General features: G+C 38.1%; 1 protein-coding gene across 2 annotated transcripts in view; it reads right to left on the bottom strand.

The window, feature by feature from the left end:
- The window catches only part of CSMD1 (CUB and Sushi multiple domains 1), a 1,831,060-nt gene that overhangs the window by 1,501,435 nt on the left and 309,306 nt on the right, over nt 1-20,319 (bottom strand). For both annotated transcript variants that reach the window (XM_070598372.1, XM_070598373.1), the window contains exon 2: nt 1,406-1,622. In XM_070598372.1, the coding sequence (XP_070454473.1) occupies nt 1,406-1,622 (217 nt within the window). The remainder of the gene's footprint in view (nt 1-1,405; nt 1,623-20,319) is intronic.

Below are 20,319 nucleotides of genomic sequence, written 5' to 3'. Positions count from 1 at the left end.
CATACCTCTTTTCAGTTTTGATTAAAATTCTTTTTCTAATTACAACATAACACTATTCCCTAGTAGCTTCAATAATTTGGAATAAAAATTAATAAATAACTAATATTTAGAAGAACAGGAAAGAGGAGAAGAAATTTTGCATCAAATCAGAAACGACTGTATATGTAGATACTTTGTTCAAACATCCAAAAGCAGGACCATACGCGTTAGACAAGGAGAAAGAAAGTCTAGGGAACTGATTCAGAAAGGAGAGAGATGTGTGCAATAATGACAGAAAGGGAAAATGGGAAAGTGTTTCTAAAAACAGACAATAGATATTGTGGATGACCCAGAAAAAACTAGAAGGTGTTTTATATTTTATAATGCATAAAGAAAATGCAAATAAAATATACTTTAAATATATTAATATTACATATTTAACATATTAACTATATAGTTAATATATATTAATATATTAACTAGACATAGAAATATACTTATATATTTTTGTAGAGATTTTTTTCTCAATCCACAAAATCATGAATAAAGTTTATGATTTTTGTGTATTATTGCTAACATTAGCATCAATACCATTTTATTTACCTAAGCAGTACAATTCTTTCTGGCTACTGTCAATTTTTCTAAAAGACTTTGTATAGTCAACAAAGTTAATTTCTAATTAATGCAGAATTTTAAACTCAGAGAAAAAAGCTTTATTTGCCATATAGGTATCTATTTAAATATGTTCATCAATTTAGTTAGGAAAACCAATTTCTTTGAAAGGCATATTCCTTTCCCTTTGCCAAATTAGAAAAAAGTGGATATAATTGAACAGATACAATATTTTTTTTCTTGTTGATAAATAAAAAACATAACTTAAAATTATCCCAGGAAATATTTTTCTTGCTCCATAGTAAAAATCAGATCAAAAGAGAAAACTGATGAGGAATAGAATATATTATGATCACGTAAACCAAAAAGTCTCCAAAGACTACTGTATTCTTTCACGTTTTTACCCCCGCCTCCAATGTTCTTTTTGTTGACTATTTCTCTAACAATATAGTTCCTTTTGTTGTTCTCTAAATTGCACTCATGCATTTCTTTGTGCTTTTTCTCTCAAATCTACAGTTGCTTAAAAACAATGGTGTATTTTCACTTTACCTAAATTACCTTGACAACACTGTTGTACAGATCTTGAACGATTTGATGTCTTTACATGAAGTCAATGATTGCTTTCAATAAGAAGTTATGTTTTTTAAGTAGGGAAAAAATTCTGCACAAATCTACGGTCTTTACTTTTTCTTTATAGTAACTGCAATCTTATTTTCTGATAACTAAATTCAAATATTAATTCCAGTTAAGTTTCAGAATCTCAGTAAGTCAAACAGTGCTACGTAAGTTGTCATATGAAGAACCAATACTTTACCTCACTTTCAAGTTCCCTTGTTGGAGCTGTCCATCGTAAACTGATAAAATATCAAAATCTTCTTCAAGAGCAAAGGTGTGAAATGACAGTTGTATCCGATTGCGCTCTCCTGTGATAATGATCCAGGTGCAGTTAGCGTAGTTTGGATAACCGTGGGGAAACCCTGGGCTCTCTATGGTGCCATTAGGACCCTGGACTAGGCCTCCACAGTTCTGACCTGAAAAAGAAAATACACAAAAAACAACAGATTATTTTGGCCTATCTTTAATCTGTAATTTTTAAAATTTTCTAAGTATTTTGGCCTATTTTTATAATGACTTATTTTATGATCCTTCATGTACAAATATTGAATGGTAAACTGCAACAATGTTCTCCCAGTGCTAAAAGATAGAGAATAACCAAAAAAAAAAAAAAAAAAAAAAAGAAGAAGAAGAAGAAGAAGAAAAAGAAGAAGAGAAGGTGATACAACATTTGGGAACTCTTAGAAATTTGGGGAAAATTTTTCTGTGATTTTGAAATACAGCATTAGCAACATCCGACAGCCATATTTGGGAAACAAATCTAGTGCTGATTATCTGCATAGTATCATGCTGAAACACTTTGCCCATAAATTTCTTGTTGGGGGAAACTAAATTGACGGATAAAATAACCTTTATAAAACTGTATACGCACATGTGTTAATACATCCAAATGGCTGCAATTTGAGGTGACACAAATAGTTAGGGGAAATAATGCTAAATATTCAAACTATCCATTTGTGCCTACACTGGCTAAAGTCCCACAAAGCTGAAGAATAGAACAAAACCACAGAAATCTTATCCAGTTGAAAATAAGAAGTATAAAACAAGAGAAATTAAATTATGCAAAAATTAAGGAGCAGGCCAGCAAAATAAGGGGCCTCCCTCTATCAATGTCTTTTTATTTACTTGGGTGAGGTTAACTGGATGGAGGAGAAGGGAGATGCATATCCAAATGATGGGTGCCATTTAAGAAAACGCTCAGTCAGTAATGGGCAAGACATGCTTAGGCTTCCCTAAGCATGTTTCCAGAATATCCCACACTTTGCTCACCCTTCATTCTAACTTCCCTTAGAGGTGGAATTAAGATTCCTAGTAGTATTCAAGATCAACATGTGTGATGTTGTGATTTATAGTAAGAAACGTATATTTAGTCTTTGTCCACTTTGGCACAGAGCTCCTAAAACCCTTGGAATTTCTTAATGGATGAGAGCAAAACAGGGTGTCTTTTGTTATGTTAATGAAGTGACCACACCTTGTGATTAGAGAGTTGGAACTTTGATTCCAAGCCCTTTGGTGAGGAAGAGTGGAGAGAGGGGCTAGAGGTTGAATTGGTTGCCAGTGGCCAATGATTTAATCCATCGTGACTATGTAATGAAATCTTTATAAAACTCCAAAAGGGAGGATTTGGAGCTTCTGGGTTGCTGAACATGTGGAGGAGTTGAGAGAGTGGGGCCCTTTCCCCATTCCTTACCCTATGCATCTCTTCGTCTGGCTGTTGATTTGTATCCTTTAATATCCTTTGTAATAAACCAGTAATCTAATGACTCAACAGGGTTTCTGAGTTCTGTGAGCCACTCTAGCAAATTAGTTGAACCCAAAGAGGGGTTTGTGGGAACCTCTAATTTGTGGTCAGTTGATCAGATGTATAGGTAACAACATGGATTTGTAAATGGCATCCTGAGTTGGAGGGGGTCTTTGGAACCTCCAATGTGTAGCTGCTCAGTCAGAAGCACAGGTAACAACCTGGGCTTGCAACTGGCACCTGAGTGCTGAGCCCTTTACCTGTAGAATCTGATGCCGTTTTCAGGTAGATAGTGTAAGAATTGAGGTGAATTGTAGGACACCCAGCTTGCGTCCTGAACATTGCTTGTTGGTTGGTGTAGGGAACCTCCACCCCCAACATCATGGTGGAATTGGGTGCAAAACCCAAATAACATGCTAATGGCAAAAAGATGGGAGGAAGAATTGAGTACCATAAAGCCACCTTCAGCAACTGAGCAAGTCGAGAGGTGTTCCCAAGGGCTGCTTCCAGGCTGCCATGGCTCTTCAAGATTGTGTGGAATTGACTCTAATATTGGGCTTCTGTGTTGATGCTCAGATTTTAAAGGCAGTTAGGAAAGGAGCTTTTTTGTAAATTGCAGACCTAGGATTCCTACAAGGAGCCCCTGCTGAAAGAAAAGCATCTAGGGAATTAGTAACAGCCACATACCTGACTCATCAATTGCGTTCCTACTGCTAGACAAACTGGGAGACCCCTCCCTACCCAACCTCACCAGTCCATCTCCTTTCTGTCACTCCTCATCCTTGAGCTACCAACTTAGGCTCCATGATTCCCTATTTACTGTTTCTCCCCTCTCCCCTTCCCAGGAAGTGTCCCTACTTCTTGTAGATAAGCCTTCAGTGATTTGCTAATTTGCTCCCTGCCTTCTTTAAACGTTTTCTGTTTGGTTACCTCTCACAGTGTGCCTGCCCTGGCTCTGGTGAGTCAACCAGACTGAATGAGTAACAGCAGAGGCAAAGAGCAGGACAGAGAGATTTCTTGACCTGACCTAGTGAACGCGCCTTAATCATTTTAATTGTAAACATTACTGACATGTATGAGAACAAAATAACTCCTATCAAATTGTTCCAACACTTAATTTGTCTGAGGTTAGCTATTAAGTAGCTCCTGAAAACCGTCTGCTGTGTTTCATTCCTTCTTAATCTGGCCACTTCCATCACTATGTTTAAATGTATTTAAACGTTTTGACACTAAGAATATTAAGACAGTTTTGAGGGACCTCGGCACACTCAGATTATTGCATGTAGTGTAAGTACTTGAACACAAGTATTATCCCAGCTTTTATTGTTGAATCGCAAACATAAAATTATTTCCAACTACATTTTACACTTTGAAAAAAAGAATCCCAATAGTAGCTCTCAGAGAGCTCAAATCTTTCACAGTAGTATTATCAAATGCTTGTGGGAGTTTGCTAAATCTTAATAAAAAAGCTTTAATGAAAGGGATTTATGAGTTTAAAACCAAAGAACTAATAAGAAGCCCATTTTCCACTAAATTTAAATCTAACAATAACACTGTAACAAGTAGATATTAAAGCTGTGGGGTTTTGAAAGGTCTTTAAAGAAAATAGCTTTTCTGGTTTATCTAGCAATTCTTGCTTCACAGTAAATCAAAAAGTGAAGACTTGATTATAAATTGGAGGAAAGAAAAATAAATTTAACAGAATAAGTGTCAGCTGGAAAGTAGTTACTATTATAGACCCATCATGGTGAACTAGATTATCAGATGTTAAGATTTTCTCCAAGGAATAACATTTGGGCTGCATTTGGATACCAATTAGTACAGTACATTTTGCAGAATGAATCACAATTCCACAGGCCCTGTGAGAAACTTTGAGAATTGTTCAAAAGTTCTTAGATAAGTGATTCTCGAGGTTGGCTGCATGTTGCAATCAAGTGAGGAGCTTTTGAAGTATCTATGCGTGAGGTAGATTCTGATGAAGTTGGTCTGGGCCAAGAATACCCAAGACAATCTAGAAGGTGAACAAAACTGGAGATCTTCTACTACTTAATATCACATCTTATGATAAAGCTACAGTAATCAGACAGTGTTTAATGGGTACAAACCTAGATAAAAAGCCAATGGAACAGAATGGAAAGTCCCTAAACAAATTTACAGCAATACAGACACTAGATTTATGACAAAGGTGGTACTGTAGTACACAGGAAAAATGATAGTCTTTTCAGTAGACTGTGCTGGGCCAACTGGATATCCAAATGGGAAAAATAATTCATGATACCTCCCCCGTATATATACTAACATTAATTCCGAATGAATTGCAGACCCAAACATAAAAGGTAAAACAATAATGCTTCCTGAAGGAAACAACATGAAAACATCTTTCTAACTCTATGGTAAGCAAAGATTTCTTAAAGAGGACATAAAAAGTGATAATCATCAAAGGAAAAAGGAAATCCAAAAAATAGGATGTATTTGCAATACATATATTCAACAAATGACATATTCATCATACAATGAATAAACCTTGCAAAGCAACAAGAAAAGGGCAACACAATAGAAAAACAATGATTAGAGGCAGCTGGAGATTCAGAATCAGAGACGGATTTTTCTAAACTTGGAAAGAGACAAATGGATCATAAAGTGGAAACCACTCTGCAGCCTGATCACTTTCTCCCCTGGTCCAGCGCCTGTCTTGGAGGTGTAAGGAAATAGCATTTTGTGCTAAAGGGGAAAAAAAAACCAACCCTAATTTCTTTGGTCTTTCTTTGTAGAAGCAGCATCAACCCCACTTTGAAACTTTTGTTCACAAATAGGGAAATGCGAATTTGCCAGCAATGTCGTTGGTACTTCCAGACCCATGAAAATACCTCAACTTTTTCTTTAAACAAATGAGCCACACGAAAGCAATAGTACTACAATGGTATTGACTAGGTTCCTCGGAGTAAGCAGTATTAACTCAAAATCTACGCTAATAATGAATTGAAGGATGCCTCCTCAATAATAACTACTTTAAAGCTACGGATCTCAGCATCATTAGGATTTATATAAGGTTCATGGTTCCTAACACACTCACAAAAATAATGGCTGACACCATTTATAATTAAACTAAAATTATTCCCCAAATGGAAATCCCAAGATGTAAAGTGATTATGATTAATGAATACAAATAACTTGTAGCTTACATTCTTCATTGGTACCAGAAAGTAATATAGGCATCATGTTATCTGAAATAAAGATTGCTTCAATGTTAAGAAGTACTTTTAGTCGAATAAAATAAAGTTATTGGATGAATGTATATAGATTATATACGACATCTGTACACACTTTCAGAATTTGCATGCATTTCCGCATAAGGATAGAGTATGGGATTGCCTATAGTCCCACCACCAGCAAATGCCAAGGTTGGAGTTTTTCCTCAAATGTTGCAGCAAAGATTTTCACTCTTCTCTCTTATATGATTTTTCGCCTTAGTTCTTATCCTTTAATTGGCACTTGCTTGCCACAGAGAACTCTCAAATATTCTACAAATGTTTTCTTTTTAAGTAGCTTACATCTATGCTTGATATCAATGACGGTCTTAAACACAGCTTTAAATAAGCATATTATTTTAACTGCAAAACAATTGTAATGGACAAATTTTTTAATACTGTAAATGTAATCTTACATTAACATATTGCTCTGCAGGAATCTATTGTAAGTACACTTATAAATTATATTTCCTAAGGTCAGTGAAATAATCTGCAGTGTTTCAGTGATCATGTTAATCTTTTATTGAAAATTACGTTGTTTGTTACAGGATTGAAAACTCAGTAATTACTGTTCTTCCAAAAAGATGTCTGATGGGGTCCTTTCTTCAAGTACTGATGCTGAAAGTTACCTTGAAATCAAACATCAATGTCTAAGAGAGAAAAAGGAAGTATATATGTATATACACATATAAATTGCATGTATACCATAAATACGCATTACACAGAAACCATACACACAGAATTGTCCACAATAATAAGATTTCACTTGCTGTAATTCCAACAAAGCACTAACAGAAAAATTTCAACACATGCTATAATTTTAAGAAATTGTTGTTTGACAATATTTTACATAAGCTATATCTCAGCAAAGCTGGAGGAAAAGAGGAATTGGTATTTAAATTATCTCACATTTAAATTCTACCTTATGAAATACTTGCCTAATATCTGAGGTAATCAACAGAATGTTCTGTATAAGGACTCATATGGCGTCAATTTAATAAAGATTTCTACCCACTTTATGGGTCCTAAATACCATGACTTTGAATATATAGGGTTCACCAGGAGTCATTTTAATTGCGGCTTTTACTTTTGGGGTGAGGCACTGTTTTCAAAACACATTTTCACACATAATCTTAGTTGGCCAGGACCACGGTCCCACCACATGATTTTATAGATGTGGAAATGCATATGGAAGTGGAATGAGTTGTCCAGTCTCTCAGAAACAAACCAGGGTCTTCTGACACCAAAGCCTCGTGTTTGTTCCACAAAATCACAGCTGTGTCCCCAGAGACAAGTGTCACGGAAAACCCAGTGCATCCTCTGCTGCAGGGATGCTCGTCAAATTCCCATGTACGTCACAGTGAACAGCTTACATCACACAATAAAACAGTGAAGGATACTGACATTGGGACACTAGAGACATTTAGGAACTCCAACTCAGCACTTTTTTAAAACTAATCAATGCCCATTGTAGAAAATAAAAAAAGAAAATAGACAGTATCATTTAAAAACATAAAAGTCACCATAATCTAGTTACCAAAGGTACTCATTGCTATCTCCTTACCGAACGCTTCTCTAATCTACACATTAATGGAGTTGGACGATCTAATGTATAATACGTGAGTGATTTGTTTTTGGATGATAAATTTGCTGGTCCTCAGAATGAACAAGAGCCAGTCAGAACAGAATGTAGGATGCAGCTTGCTTTGATGGTTTGTTTTTTGTTGATGCTGCTCTTTATTTTGAGAAGCTACACAAGATCGCCCCTGCCTCGACAAGGAGACCACAGGAAAAACCCCGGAGTCCTGGAGAGCAGGATTGCTAATGATGGTTGGACAGTGGCACATGCTGGAGGCTGGGAAACATCCTCTGGGAAAGGCAGGGTTCGTTCGTTCATTGTGCCTTGAAAGTCAGTCTTGGAAACACTCAACTGAGAATCCGGCATTGTGCCCTTGTCATTTCTGAGGTGAGATAAGATCCCTGCTCTGAAGCCTCCCCCACTGGGGTCTGCATGTCTCCCAAGCTCTTGCTGTCTAATTTGTACCACTGCTTAGCACACACCTTTCATTTCCTAGAAGAAAGTATTTGCTGAGATGATTCATCTGTGATTCATCTGCTTCGTGGTAAGCATTTGATGAATTAATGCATATATAAACAAATGCCTTCCTAGATTCCACGAGTGGATGAAACGGTGGTTTCCCTAGATTCTGGATCTCATGACCCATTCTTAGAAAGTAAAGGAGGTGGATATAACATTTGAAAACTCACGTGCAAGCACTTTACACACACTATCTCATTAATTCCTACACAGCCCTTCACGGAGGTAGTAGCTTAGGTTTTGCTTTGCTGGCTGTTATAGCTTTTATTCAGGTGAAGATTTATGAGAAGGAATGCCTTTCCTCTAGAAAACTCCTTTCTGAGAGCAAATAGTTTGCCATCTGGGATGTTTTGACGTGTGATTTGGTTCAGCGACTCCAGGAGGACGTGGTCTATATTGTTCAATATGAGAAGAAAGCCATGCAAAGGAAGGATACTCTGTTCTTCCAACAAGGAAACAAGTCACATGACAAATGATTGACAGAGCTGCAGAGGAAGGATCTGGAGATGAGAAAATTTGGGAAATATGCAGTCATCTTCCAACTCTCTGGCCTGAGATCATTACCAGGGTGAATAGATTTGCTGGTAAATAAAGAAGCTATATTATCATCATATCTGTATCTCTCATTGGAGATACACATCAAAAATAAACAGGTTTATAGCCTCTTTGCAACAAGTCCAGATTGCCACACTGGTTTATTTTGAAAACAATGTAATTCAGGAATTTTTTTTTTTTTTCTGGTGAGGAGGATTCGCCCTGACAAATAGAAATGGAAAGTAATAGGATATATTGGAGTATTTGAGAAAGCCATTTGGTGTAAACCTAATTCAGCCTGACTTTGTTTTTTCCAAAAGGGCCTGACATGGCCATTGAGCATTCATTGTATATCCGCTTTAAACATTTCCTATGGCAAGAATAAATGGCCTTAAGATAAAGGTGCAACTTCCCCCGACATTGGCATTTTCTTAAGGATAAGCATCTTTCTTTAGACTAGGAACTGATTGCTGCACTCACCTGTGACCACGCAGCTCACCTGTGACCACCCAGCTTGAAACAACAGACCTGCCACCCTGCTGTGTCCATCTATGGCTGTGCCGACAGAGCAGTCTTGCGACTACTGTAAAAGGGACATTTCAATCATATGTGAAACATCCTCTTTGGGGGTATATAACCACTCTGTACACCCCACTTCTTTGGTGCCCTTTCTTCCTTTGGGAAGAAAGGCCCAGGGACATAGTCCTCACATTTTAGCTCAGAATAAATTCTCCCAAATTTTCATTTATAGATTGGTTATGGATTATTTTCATCAACAGCCCTGAGCTAACATCCATTGCCAATCTTCCTCTTCTCTTGGTTGAGGAAGACCAGCCCTGAGCAAACAACCATGCCAATCTTCCTCTATTTTGTATGTAGGATGCCTCCACACTATGGCTGATGAGTGGGGTAGGTCCGCACCTGGGATCTGAACCCACGAACCCAGGGCACTGAAGCAGAGCGCATGTGGAACTTTAACCACTTGGCCACAGGGCTGATCCCCAGGAAAACTTTTTAAAACATATTTGTTATACTCAGCAGCAGTCTCCATTCATTCCCTGTATCCGTTCCATGAAGACAACAATTTATACTTTTTGTATATTATGCAAATTTCTATGCAAATAAAACTTTACTTCCTTACAACCAGATTTTTGACCTCCACAGCTTCTGCTATTGTGATGTTTTTGTGAAATACTGTACCACACACTTGTAGGTTTACTACAAGACTGAAAATTGCCTACTCCTATTGGATGGAACTATGCAGTAACTCTAGAGTAAAAGAAAACAGCCCACTGTGATCTTCGCTTGAAAGTTTCATTTTCTTTAATGACTAAGGAGGATGACATACTTCTAAGTGGATCCCGAATTTCCTGTATCAGGAGGCCTCAAATTTCACTGATGGAAGTGGAAGGTTCCATGATCAGATAAGCACTTTCTGAAGCAGTAAACAAATCAAATATGCATTAACTTCGGCTCTGCATTATCTTCTACAGTTTCATCAGTTATTTCAGGGTCTGCATTATTTGGAAAATGATTAATTGCAGAAGGATCATGACTTAAAATGCCCTTCCTAGGACTTTGATTAAGGTGTTTCAAAATTAAAGTCTTCAGGCATTTTCCAGGAACAGCATGCCCTGAAGGAAGTCTTGAAAGCATTGTATTTCTCAGTGCACCGAGAGCAGCTGAATATCAGCTACTGTAGCTGACAGCCTTAGGGTGCTTGGTTTAGTTTTAATCCCAAACACTTAGGGGAGATTACTCACAACATGAGCAAAGAAGAAAACTCGGAAAGCCAGAGGCACATGAGGCTGAGACGGGGCGCAGGAACCAGTTCCTCCCTAATAACTCCACTGCCCATGAGCAAGGTCACACAGGTAGCCCTTGCATCAAATGAACCACGAATACTCAATTTCTATTGCCTATAAACAGAATAGAGTTTTCACTGGACTGTGTAAATGTAAAGGGTCCAATCTTTCTTCATTGCGTTTAAGTTTGATATCACGACCACACACAGGTTTGGCATGCTTAACTCCTTTCCCTTCCTCAAACACTCCAAGCTTGTCCCCATTTCAGGGCCTTTGCACATGCCAAAACATCTGCCCTGAATGCTCTTCCCCCAGATCTTCCCACATCTGACATGTCTCATGTAGGTCACAGTGCAGTTTGCTCTTCCCAGACACTCATATCTGGATCAGCAACCCCTCTCCATCATTTCTCACTATCCTGCACCCTGTTATATTTTCATGTAGAATTTATTATTGTGTGAAAATATCCTGTTTACTTGTTTACCTGTTTCTGTAACTAATATGCAAACCTTCCTAGAGTGAGGATCCCGTCTGCCATTCCTAGGATAGTGTCTGCACTCGGTATTCAGTTTCTGAAGCCTGTGGTTGAGTTGGGTATATGTGAGGAGGTAGTGGTGTTGGAAGGAACTTTAATCATATACTCCAGGCAGGTGATTATTTAGAACGTTCACACTGTAGTATTGTCATTCTTATTCCAAGAAAAGGGATCCTATAATTTCAATCCTGACTGTCAACAGCTCCTTAGACTAATTTAATATTCCCTGCTTTAGTAGAAGTTCACTTTTCTCCTAGGAAATCCTCCTTTGTAACTTGGCATCTCCGCCTTTTCATTCTAGGAGGGGGTCATAATTCAGAACAAAGTAAGGCAGTGATGAGTTATATCTGGAACCACACGGACATGATGTCAATGTTCTCTCTTTAGCTGTTGCTCCCAGGGGAGGGAACTTTAGTTAATTCCAGTACTGTAATATATTCGCCAGCTGAGACATTGTTGCATTAATATCAGCAAAGTCACTCAATGTCTACCCACTCTGACGAGACAAACTGGAGGAACTTTGCGCACAGTGTAGGGGCAAAAAAGCACTGGGCTTTGGGTCAAACAAAACAAAAATGTGATTCATTTCCAGCATGGAGCACTGAGGATTGAAAAGTCACCTGGTTGATATTAGCCTTAGTTACTACAGATGGGAAATGAGGATAATACGTGTTTTGCACGGTTGTTGTAGTGATTAGAGATAAAGCATGTTGAACAGAAGTAGAAGCTGGAAGGAAAAAAGCTGCTATTGCTGTAGACTGACCGTGTCCCCCCCAAATTCATGTGTTGAAACTTAAGACCCAATGTGAAGGTGGGGTCTTTGGGAGATGTTTAGATCATGAAGGTAGAACCCCCATGATGGGATTAGTGCCCTTATGAAAAAGGTCCCGGGGAGCTCCCTTGCCCCTTCCTCCATGTGAGGACACAGTGAGAAGACAGCCGTCCATGAACCAGGGAGAGGGGAGTCACCAGACACCAAATCTGCTAGTAACTTACTCTTGGACTTCCAGCCTCCAGAACTGTGAGAAATAGATGTCTGTTGTTTATAAGCCACCCAGTCTATGGCACTTTGTTATAGCAGCCTGAACAGACTAAGACAACTATTGCTTTTTAAAAGGGATAGTTCACTACAGAGTCTCCTGATTTTAAGGGAATTTTATAACTAAAATGATAATGGTGGGACCTCACCCTTTATCTGGCTCTATACTGTTCATCCTTTAGATGTCTGGATAGACATTGCTTTCTAGAAGATGCCTCTGTGGCCACCCATGCCAGCTTGGTACCTTGCCCCTGTGGTCCCTCAGAGCACACTATGGTACTTTAAATACGAGGATTGTAATTGCCAAATTATTTGACTTTATAGCTTTGGAATGATGAAGTTGATTATAGGGCTAAACAAATCAAATTAACACAAAACAAACAAGCAAACAAAGCCCTACTTTATCGTAGTTCCTGGATCCCACACTAATGCTCCTTAAATAGATGACTTTTTCCCTGAAACAGGCTATCCTCTAAATTTGAGTCTTTTCTTCCAGAAACTTCAAATCTGTATTCCTATACTCTAAGTTAGTCTGAAGTCAATTCTACTATTCTCATAGAAACATACCACACACTGTCAATTACGATAATTCTCTCTCTCCATAGATCGTAGGACTAACATTCTTAATTGTATGTCAGATATTTCTTTATCTTTTAATGAAATCCCCACATCAATGAAACACATTATTATGGATGGGTAGGATCCAGGTGTTTCCCAAATTTGAAATAACGTTATTTCATATTCCTGCTCTAATACATGAGAAGTCAACAGAAGTAGAAATCAGTCTTAAGCTAATGGTGGTGATCGATGTAGGAAGATGTTTCCTTTAAACAGAGCATTTAAAATCTAAGATGTTAACTGAGATAGTTTAATCGTGATGCTCTACAGTCAATCCAGCGTTACTTGTTAGGAACGATAAAACGACACTACCAGCTCCCTCCTTCCCGGTGCTCCAAGTCCCAGTCAGCGGTGGGGCCCATCCATCCTCTGTGTGAATCCCTTTTGTGCAGATGTATTGTCCCCGCCATTCCACCTTCTATTTCTTTTTTCTTGAACAGTAGACAATAATGTCTAGATCAGCAAGACATACTTTAAAATTCTAATATTACGTTCTGTTTTAATGTTTAGTGAGAGTTTACCTCCAAAGAGAAATTGAAATGTTAAAAAGCCATGCTAAAATACCATTGATCTATTATTGCCTGAAAAGCTAACGTAAACTGTCTAAGAGGAAGTAAAGGATAATGTTAATGGATAAGGTCCTTTGTAGTTATGGAAGATTTTCAGATTTAGAGACTGAAAGCATGATGAAACGTGAACAAGTATTTTTTTTAACCTCATCAAATTTAGCAAGTAAATTTTAAAAATGAAAAATAAATATGTAATGATTTCCTCCATTCTGTTAATAGTGGCTAAGACAGAACATAAGTCGAATTTTAAGGGTTATTTTATGGACCTAATGTGAAAGAATTGATCTTCAACAAATTTTGCTTAAATTTACTTAAAAAAAAAAAAGAAAAAATAGATTTATATTCATTTGTCTCTTTGGGCAAATAGATCACTGGGCCCCACAAGACTACTGAAATGTTTCAGGTCTCAATTTAGTGTGTCTCTTTTTCCCATTTCACCCAAGTGAATCACCGTGGAAATTATTCGGCCACCTAGATTCTCAGGGGCTTCTAGGAGGGTCTTATTCACTCCCTTGCCTTCGGTGCTACCTTCGCCATTAAACCTGTGAGTGGATCCACACCCCAGGAGCCTAAAACAGTGGGTTCTCTCTCTTTCTCACTCTCTCTCTCTCTCACACACACACACACGGAAACACACATACATAGACAAACACATATACAGACACACACACACTCAGGTGCACCATTAGACTGCTTCCCTCACCTCTTGACAAAATGATGTTGCGATCTATATTTGGATTTAGAATCCACCTGGATGAGAAACAAAATTTTTGTATAATGCCACACATGTGAACCTATGATCGACGTCTCCATTTATAGGGCTGACTTCACATACTACCATGTTTCATCTTTTAGCAGATTTTTGACATTTACAATTGCGTTTTCCTCAGTCTTCGTGATTTTAGGTAGAGAATTGGTGGGGATAAAGGCTCTACTCTAACGCCCCCGTTACAACGGCACTGAGACATCACGACGCCTACTTCCCCGATTCAGTGCTCGGCTAGGACTGGCGCGTTGCTTTCTGTTAAGTGCCTCTTCTCTGGTAAATGTGCATTTAATGGATGGTCTGGAGGGATGCGTGTCTGCTGTGGTAACAACATCAAAGTGAAAAGAATTTGTTTCCATATACCTAGATAGATTTCAGGCAGGAGTGAATCCAGCAGTTCTGAGTACTAATGTTTAGTCTACCAGAACGTGGAGTACCAAGTCCCATTACCCTATTATCTATACTGTGGCCACCTATTTCCCTTGGCCCTAACTCTTGGGGACTGCAACTGCTGTATCTGCCCGGGCACTAGGAAAAAGAAAGTCATTCTTGATTACCCATTATTATTTTACGTAAATCTCTTCATAATGATGTAAGTACTCTAGAATGGAAGCCATATGAGGGCAGATACCTTTGTCAGAGAATCTCTTGCTCCACCCTGAGCACTAAGCACAGTGCCCAGCTCATAGTAAACATTCAGTATATGGGAGCAGAGAATCTGGGCTGACTGTTGTATCTGATAAAGGATATTGTTACTAAGAATCATTCAATATTTAATATTTAATATGGCAAGCACTTTCCATACTTCCTCTAGTCCTTGGCAATGATCTTGATAGACAGGCACTGTCGTTCCTTTTTATTGATGAGGAAACTAAAGACATTAAGTGATCTGTCCAAGGTCAAACATACAAAAAAGCAGAGGAACTGGGAGGTGAACCGAGGCTATTTGGAGGTCAAGACTGATGCTCATTCTCTCGTGGCACAATTTAGAAACCATATACTATTTCTTCCTTCTATTTTCTATAGAGAATGACTGTTACACATTGTATTACAGAAGCAAAGGGCAGCTTCTGAATCCAAAGAATGTTCCTACTGCTCTTTATGAGGAGCTAGGTAATGAGGTAAATTGAGAAAGAAACAAAAAATGTGTTTGTGTATTTGAGCTGAAGGCTGGATTTGGTTCGTTTGTCTTGAAGGTGGGCATTTGAGAAAGCAAAAAAGCTATTTCTAGTTACAGTTTATAAAAGTTTACAGTTATTCCTTAAATAACTCTTTTGACCTGAAGTTATTATATGAATTAATACATAAAATGGGTTTGGGATTTCAGTAATGTTTTTAGGTGTGAAATTGGGGATACCATGTGCCAACAGGCGGGTTGTATACTGCACAACTCCTGGGGGTGTTATTCACATACACCACCCCACTGACTAGAGATAAGACTAGTGAGAACTTGATTTATATCAGACTTTTTCATGTCTTAGATGAGACGTTATGTCTGAATATGTATAAACAAGACAGAAGACCCTGGCTAAATAGCCATGGAATATCAATGGAAACAAAAGCTCCATTCATGGATTTGCTGCTTCCATTGATTTTTACCCACATATCTACTTCCGTTTTTATGGCCTTTCAACTTCTCACTTGCTCTCTGCTGTGGGCAAGAAAGCAAAGCCCTGGCTTTTGCTCCTTATATTTTCTTGGTTTTTGTGATGTTTCTGAAGAAATCATGCATGCTATTGAAATTCCATGGAGGATTAGGATTCGTTGCACAAAGTACTTTGGCAAAAAAGAATTGCAGTCCTTTCAAACATGTGGCCTTAAGTTTAAAAAATGCACAGTCTGTCGTTGACTTTGTGTGTATTTTTATTTTTATGATTTCTAATTAGAACTTTGAGAGCACAAAGGTTTTTTTCCTCTCCCTTTAAACATAATTGCTTGATTTTGTTTTTGCTTTGTTTTTGTTTTTTTGGTGAGGAAGATTGGCCCTGAGATAACATCTGTTCCAATATTCCTCTTTTTGCTTGAGGAAATTTGTCCCTGAGCTGACATCTGTGCCAATCTTCCTCTATTTCATATGTGGGATGCTGCCACAGCATGGTTTGATGAGCAGTATGTAGGTCCACATGCTGGATCCGAACTGGTGAAGCCCAGGCCATTGAAGCAGAGTGCACGAACTTAACCACTACACCACCAGTAGGCCCCTAGTTGCTTAGTTTTATCCAGATTGTATTCTTCTTTGTTTTACTATGGCTTCCATAGTTTTAGATCAGAAATAAGACCAGGGAGAAAAAATAGCTTGTTCCCTAGATGAAGAGTATTAACAGGACTGTTGATCTGTTGTGCAAGAAAATACAAATTTAATTTGGCTTGCTTTAGCTATTGCAAGTGAACCAGAAGATTATACTCATAACGTAAATATTTATAACAAGGAGGAGTATGGACGTAGAGATAAGGGATCATTTGCAATGTTAACTGATCAAAGCTTCACAGTAAATCAAACTTTTAGATCTATTGTAGATGTGTCACCAAACTAAAACGTGAGCTAAATGAATGGCAGTGCCAAAGCTGAAGCTAAAACGAGTGCGTTGTTTTCAACTGTGAAAAAAATCATCCTGGTGCGCAAAATTTCATGCTATCAAATGTATACAAATTGAAGGGCGTCGTATAGCTGGCACAAAGCAAAGGGGAAATTTAATAAGTGATAAAAAGTATTTGTTTAATTATCAAGAGCTAAATAGTCGTCAAAATGGGTGAAGGAGGTCAAAGGCACAAACTTCCATTTATAAGATAGATAAGTCCTGGAGACGTAATGTACAGCATGGTGACCATAGTTAACAATACTGTATTGTATACTTGAAAGTTGCTAAGAGAGTAAATCTTGAGTTCTCATCAGAAGAAAAAAAATTTGTAACTATATATGGTGATGGATGCTAACTAGACTTATTGTGGTCATCATTTAGCAATATGTACAAATATCAAACCATTGCTTTGTACACCTGAGACTAATATAATGTTATATGTCAATTGTTTCTCAATAAAAACCACAACAAAAAGTTAAACCATTGACATTTCCACAAAAAAGTTTGATAAAACCACTGTCTAATGGTGCTCTGAATTTTAAAATCGATGAGGAATGATAGCATCAATGGCTGTTCTACTTCTCTGGTTCCCGAGCCGTCATCAACTCCAGTTTTATCCCATGTAGCTTGGTTATAATCATTTGTGGGTAATAAAACTTTGAACAAACACAGGTGGGGCAGAGAAGAAAGAATAAAGCTTAGTGGTTTCTCTCCTCAAGAGTCATACTTCACATTTACGCTTGAGGACTAAACTCCTATTGGTCATCAGCTTCTCAATTCCCAGCTGCAAAATGAAGTCCTCATGACGAACAGCCCCATAGGATGCTCACACATCTTCTGGGAAAATTTTCAAGAGCTCAATTTCTGCCAAGGGTATGATGACATTCTGTCATTATTGTCTCAACACGGCTCTCTAAGTCAAGCATTTCTCTTAGAATTAAATGGAACACACATGTCTAGGTCCCATCTGTACTATTTGTTGGGCAAGGTGTATGTTTATTGGGGGGACCCAATTCGATCCACTGAACAAAACAGAGAGATGTCTGAAATTAAAAGCTTCCTGTCTTAGAAAACACGTGACCTGCAAGTTAGGGATGTTAGGTTATGCTGAAAGTACCAGGATGATTTAGAGAACTGAGAGTGACAAATTTAACTCACTTCTCTGGGTCAAGTTCCCTAAAGTACAGAGAAGAGACTGAATTAGAAAATCTCTAAGTCTCCAGTTTCCTCTGAGATATAAATGAGCCACGTCGGAGTCAGGAAGAGCTTGAATTGTCAATTCTTTAACATCATTTTTCAATTAAATTAATAAGAAAGGAGATTAGGAGAGGCAGGCGAAGAAGTGATAAATCCTATTTCCAATCATAAAGAATTAAGAGATTGCATTAATAGCAGTCTTCAAAAGAACCCTAAAAATCTAAAGAGGGGATTGGGGAAAATGATATAGGAAAATAAATCCAATCTCATTTATATTTGGAGACCAGGAATATCTGTGAAACTCAGTTTGACATTTCCTGGTAGTCTAACTTATTAACATCAGTAAAGGTCTTTTGAAACAAACATATGAGCCTTCAGTCCCTTCTGACTTTTACGCTGTTTCTCTCTGCTTTGGGAGGAGATGGAAATTGCCATAAAGTGGGACAAGCAGGGCCAATTCCCTCAAGCCTGCAGGAGAGAATGAATGTGCCGAGCTGGCGGAGAACTGTTTCACCCCAGATTTAGCTGGCAGGGCAGTTCCAAATCCAGTGACAAGTGTCTAGAGTGTTTGTTTACGAGAGATAGGGTTCCTTGTCTGTTTCCTCAACACAAATTCAGGCCATTGAGTAAAACCTTCCAAAGCAGACTATCTGGTGATAACACCAGGCAACAGTTTAGAGATTAAGTAAATGACTTCTCTTATCTACAAAAATCTGGCAAGAGTAAAGGGATAATTTGATCCACAGACCACCAAGCAACTGAACGAAAGGTGACAACCACTAGTGCAGAAGTAAATTAAGTTTCTCTGTAAGACTATTAAGAAGATTGATGGTTATTTTTGATGCAGCAGCAAAAACACACAAAGTGTAGCATCTTTTTCCTATTACTGGAAATTCCGTTAGTGTGATTTAATTCACAATAGTAATTACTTTGTCACTGTATGGATGCAGATAATGTTGTTTTCCTCTCTAGGCAAGTTCTAAAATCTGAGTTTTAAATGAAGTGAAGACTTATAGGCAACAGATTTTCTAAAATAGACTTTAGAAACCCATGATCAGGATTGTTTCTATTTTTTTCAAAATAGAAACTTTTCTTTGTGATTTATGACATGTATTAAAATAGTCCTAGATAACAACTCAGTGCTGTCAAGTCAGCTGCAGGGGTTCCTGATCTCAATATGATACTTGGGTAGTTAAGTTGCCCTAGGCTGGAAATAATCATAACACAAATGGAAAAAAAGAAACATCGGAGGAAAATCTATTTTCAAACACATTTCTTTGGAACTCCAAAGCATGCTAAATATCATTTTGAATTTGAACTGAGGCATTTGCAAATAACTGGTCTTTATCAAGTGTCATGCTTTCAGTTTCCTGCAGAAGACTTACATTTTTCATAGTGTTATTCACGCAAAATATCTCGGAGGCCAGTTTTCTCCAAAGTATGTTGTTGAGGATATTTTAGGATTGAGCTGGGTTCATTTACCCACGATTAGGGTTTTCATACCCAATTATTAAGGTAGGTTCTGCACATGAATTGACTACAGTCATCCAAGTTCAGAAATAGCTTCCATAATTCCCATAATGAGCTTCAGTAACTCTTTTCTCTTCCTTTGCAGACTGGAGCCAATTTAACACTGCATTTACCTAATGTATTTTCTATTTGTCAGTTGTATGTCTGTCTCATCTTTAAGCCATTCTTCTGGACTAGTCCGGATCAAGGACTCCCACGGTGTCTAAAATCTTTCTCAAGAATTCACTTTAGACACCAGGTCAGGCAAATCTCAAATGAATACAGATGTCTCCGGAAAGGATGCACACAGTTCTGAGATATTTTTTCCCTCCATGTGGAGGTAACCCCATTAGTATAATATCCTTGTTTTCTCTCTACCTCTTGCTCCCGCCCCACCTCACTCACACACTCCAGGAGAGGTAGATTAAATTATTTGCTTCCTGAGTTTGGAAAGGGAAAGTAGAAATTTGGAACATGGTTCCTTCCTCTGGTGCACCTTTAGGCAGCATGCCTTCTGTGCTCTTCCTGCGGCGGGGTCTGTGCTTGCAGAGGTACAGGTGGAGTTTAATAGGGGAGAGAGAAAAAGGATGATGGTCTGATGCAAGAGTTTCATATTAGGAAGTTCAAACGCCTATAGATGTCAACTAAAGTGTTCAACAGTAGCTTATTTGTAATAAGGCCGCCTGATGTCTGTTGGTTCCCATTGGCCCTACATCTTTGCCATCTTTCTCAATTTACTCATAACTTAGGTAAGGAAGAAGGTTATTTATTGAGCCCCTTCTGCGTACACAGGCAGATAATTTGGGAAGATAGGCTTTCATTGTCTGAACTGGAATTCTTTCTCTAGGACAACCGATAACTAATTTTTGCTTGAA

The sequence above is a fragment of the Equus przewalskii genome, chromosome 28 (assembly GCF_037783145.1).
Source record: "Equus przewalskii isolate Varuska chromosome 28, EquPr2, whole genome shotgun sequence".
Classification (NCBI taxonomy): Eukaryota; Metazoa; Chordata; class Mammalia; order Perissodactyla; family Equidae; genus Equus; species Equus przewalskii.
Note: the sequence above shows the minus strand (reverse complement) of the source record. Positions and strands in the feature narration are given on the sequence as shown.